At 41.5% G+C, this 3,618-nt stretch overlaps 1 protein-coding gene across 1 annotated transcript in view; it reads right to left on the minus strand.

Moving 5' to 3' along the window:
- Positions 1-1,022: 1,022 nt before the first annotated feature.
- The window catches only part of LOC107742223 (polypeptide N-acetylgalactosaminyltransferase 9-like), a gene marked incomplete at its 3' end in the record, with an annotated part of 53,724 nt that continues 51,128 nt past the window's right edge, over positions 1,023-3,618 (minus strand). The window contains exon 4 of the mRNA XM_016555122.1: positions 1,023-1,197. Coding sequence (XP_016410608.1) covers positions 1,023-1,197 — 175 coding nt within the window. The remainder of the gene's footprint in view (positions 1,198-3,618) is intronic.

Here is a 3,618-nt window from a genome sequence, read left to right on the forward strand (position 1 = left end):
AGCCGAGCTCCCCCTAGCTCCCCCGTAGTTCGCACCCTGCATGTGGCGTTGTACATTATATTGAGACGGAGTGAGGCGCCAGAACTGCAGCTGATAGAATGTGCGCTGTAGTACGATACAACGATATTTCTTCAAAAGCAGATCGTGGAGACATTTTAATCGTCCACGATCAAAAATTGTCATATCGCACACCCCTAACTACCAAGTATAATCAATCTCACACACACAAACAAGCACAACGAAATCACTTCACACTATTAAGCGGCTGTGTTATGAACATGCAAAACTGTATCGCACGCATGCTACAGTGGTAAATTTATTCATCGCACAGACCAGTTTTTTCGTAGCACGTGCATACAGTATATGCACGTACTGTATATGTCTATGGATATGGACATAAATGTCGCACTGTACAGCCCTGCATTAATGGTTAATCCAGAATTCCCACATGGAGGTCATACTAATCTAATGGGAGGCCTTAATGAGAACTCTTTGCTGTTGAGTTGAAGGAGGTGACAGATGAAGGATGCTTGAGTTCATTTAAGGATTGTGAGTGCGGTGGGTACAGCAAGTCTCAGCACATCGGAGCTGTTTTGTGTTTTTGGAAGCAACAAACAATAGCTTTATTGTTCTACCTGGATTGTCTTCAAAAAAATACACTGGTCTCTATATGTTGAAGTTTGGATGCCGGTTCCCAACCAGACCAGCACTAAACGGCATGTACAAGTTTGAAAAGACTTTTCAGCAGGGTAGCCCATTACTATCAGAGAGGAAAACGGTTATTTAATTTGGGGCACATACATTCATCCATTTTTGAGATCATTAATCTATCAGTTCATTTTTGACAGATGCTTTAGATAAAAACCCTTCAGGCTGCTTTCCTCACTGAAGTCTAAGCTACCATTGATGTCATGATGAATATTCTCTGATAAATCAAGCCTTTGTCATGTGAAGCATGTCAGTTATATTCTGAGTGGTGAGACAATGCCTTATAAAATAATAAAAGACTGAATATCACTTACCAGCCTGTGTTGAACTCCACATGGGCATCAAAGAATCCCACAACAGGAGCAGTGGCTGCGTTCCAGCCATGAATCCTGGCCCGTATAAGTCCCTCTCTTTTACTGTTCCTCACAATCTTCACCAGGCCGGGATATCGCTTATTCACGTAATGATCCAGATTGAACTTCAACTCCACTACGAGAGAAAAACAGAGCATGTGAAGGAAGAAAATCCAAACCTCCTACATCAATAATAGGGACTTCGACATTTGTCTTTTTATTATATGAAGGTCACATTGTCATGGAAACCCTTTTTCATGCCACATTGTGCTTCTTTTATTTATTTTTTACTTTTATGCACATATTGCATTGTGAAGGCATTTATTATTAATGGTTTTTGATCTTATAAATTCATCAAAAACAAAAATTATTGCATTTGAAAAATCTAAAAATCCCCCCCCAATAAATAACAATTATGTTTTTTTAAATGTTAGTGTACTTGGTTACCAAGGACACCAAGGAGGTACTGTATTTCATCTCAAGCGTACTTCATTCATTATGTATTTTTTGGATACATAAAATGCTAGCTATGAAATCTTGTCTCTTAACAAGACATATTTGAGATGTGATGGAAATATTCCCCCCAAAAAGACAAAATTATCTTGTAATATAGTTATATGCACAGTTATATGTAAGGAAAAAAAATATTAGTGAGAGTCTGAAAAGTGTGTGTTATGGCTAAAATCTATAGAAACACCCGTAATCTCTTAAAGGTTCTTTATTAGTGTCACGTTGCGGTGAGGCGCCTACGGTGAGGAGCGAGGAACAAGGAATGAGGAGAACGCTGGAGAATCAGGATGCACAGTCTTTATTGACATTGACACCACAGGAATCACACGTAGGACACGGGGATTGACGATCAATACCGGACGGGAAACGAGGGGCAGAAAACACTTTAAATACACTGAAACTAATGGAACACACCTGGGAACAATGGAACAGAACGGGGAACCCCTGGAACAAATGATAACACAATCAGGACAGGAACAGGAAGACCAAATAAGGAAATAATCATAACATGGAGCACGTGGGGGGAGGAAACACACACAGACACGGAACAGAGTCTGACATTACTCTCCCCTCCCAGAAGGCACGTCCCGTGCCGTAACAATTCCACCGGGGGGGGGGGGTTGGCGTCCTGGAATGGCGGAGTAGGGAACTCAGGAGGCCATGGCTGGATGGCCTCCATGGCCTTGGCCTCGCAACTCGGCCCGGCCACTACGGATGGACCCATACTACCCCCCCAAAAAAATCTTTGGGGATAATATTGTCTTTAGAGGCCCTCTGTAGGCCTAACTTGGGAACAGTGGCCCTCCCTGGGCTTGACTTGGGGACTGGAGCCCTCCTTAGGCGAGCCCGCAGAATTCCTAGGCGTACTCGAAGAAGGGGAGATCTCTGCGGGCTAAGGCGGAGAAACGAGCGGCGATTTCCATGATCGCAGGGGGGGGGGGGAACAAGAAAACAAAAGACTTTCAAAACCGGAAACAAAACAGGGAAAAGGGGCGCCGCTTACTTTCTGTTTTGATCCGGTATTCTGTCACGTTGCGCCTACGGTGAGGAGCGTGGAACAAGGAACAAGGAGAACGCTGGAGAATCAGGATACACAGTCTTTATTGACATTGACATTCGGTAATATATAAACTTAATAGCATAAAAGAAAAAAGAAGGTTTTAGTGGCACTATAGATGACACTGTAAATAAATCTGCTTGAATCTCCCCACTCCTTTAGTCTCTCAGAGTTAGCTATCTGTCCTCATTCAATAAGAACTCTGGGAGGTAAACAAATGGAGTTCAAGGAGAACACGCACACACTCACAGAGACAAACACACACATACACACACTCAAGGAAGATAGATGAGTGCTTGGGCTTTTTCCTGCAGGTTGCTGAGTGCTCTAGTTTCTAAGGGGAGAGGAATAAAGAGGAACAGAGCACTCTTTAAGGCACTGATGCACACAACTACCTCCCCTCTCATTCATCAGCTCAGAAGAACGATTAACATTTCAATGTTTCCGTGCAATGGGAAACCCTGGCACTGGACTTAATCACCCAAGAATATGATTTGAAATGATTTTACTTAAAAAGTGAGATGTTTTTAAGTTTGCCCATAAAGACTCATAGGCCACGTACACAGTAACCACATTTAAATACCAGAGTGAATCCCCTAGATTATTGTTTTGTACACTTATTTAGCGTCTTTGGGCTTGTTGTTTGGGCTCCAGTTTTGGAGTTAATAAAGTGGGCAGATGCAGGTGACTATATTTTTTTATGTGGTTTATTTCCAAGATAACACATTTGGATAGATAATTATGGGCACATTATGGGCTTATTCTTATTTGTGACCCTGGACCACAAAACCAGTCTTAAGTCGCTGGGGTATATTTGTAGAAATAGCCAAAAATACATTGTATGGGTCAAAATTATTGATATTTATTTTATGCCAAAAATCATTAGGATATTAAGCAAAGATCATGTTCCATGAAGATAGTTTGTAAATTTCCTACTGTAAATATATTAAAACGTACTTTTTGATTAGTAATATGCATTGCTAAAAACTT

The sequence above is a fragment of the Sinocyclocheilus rhinocerous genome, unplaced genomic scaffold (assembly GCF_001515625.1).
Source record: "Sinocyclocheilus rhinocerous isolate Xijiao unplaced genomic scaffold, SAMN03320098_v1.1 scaffold5275, whole genome shotgun sequence".
NCBI classification, from domain to species: domain Eukaryota; kingdom Metazoa; phylum Chordata; class Actinopteri; order Cypriniformes; family Cyprinidae; genus Sinocyclocheilus; species Sinocyclocheilus rhinocerous.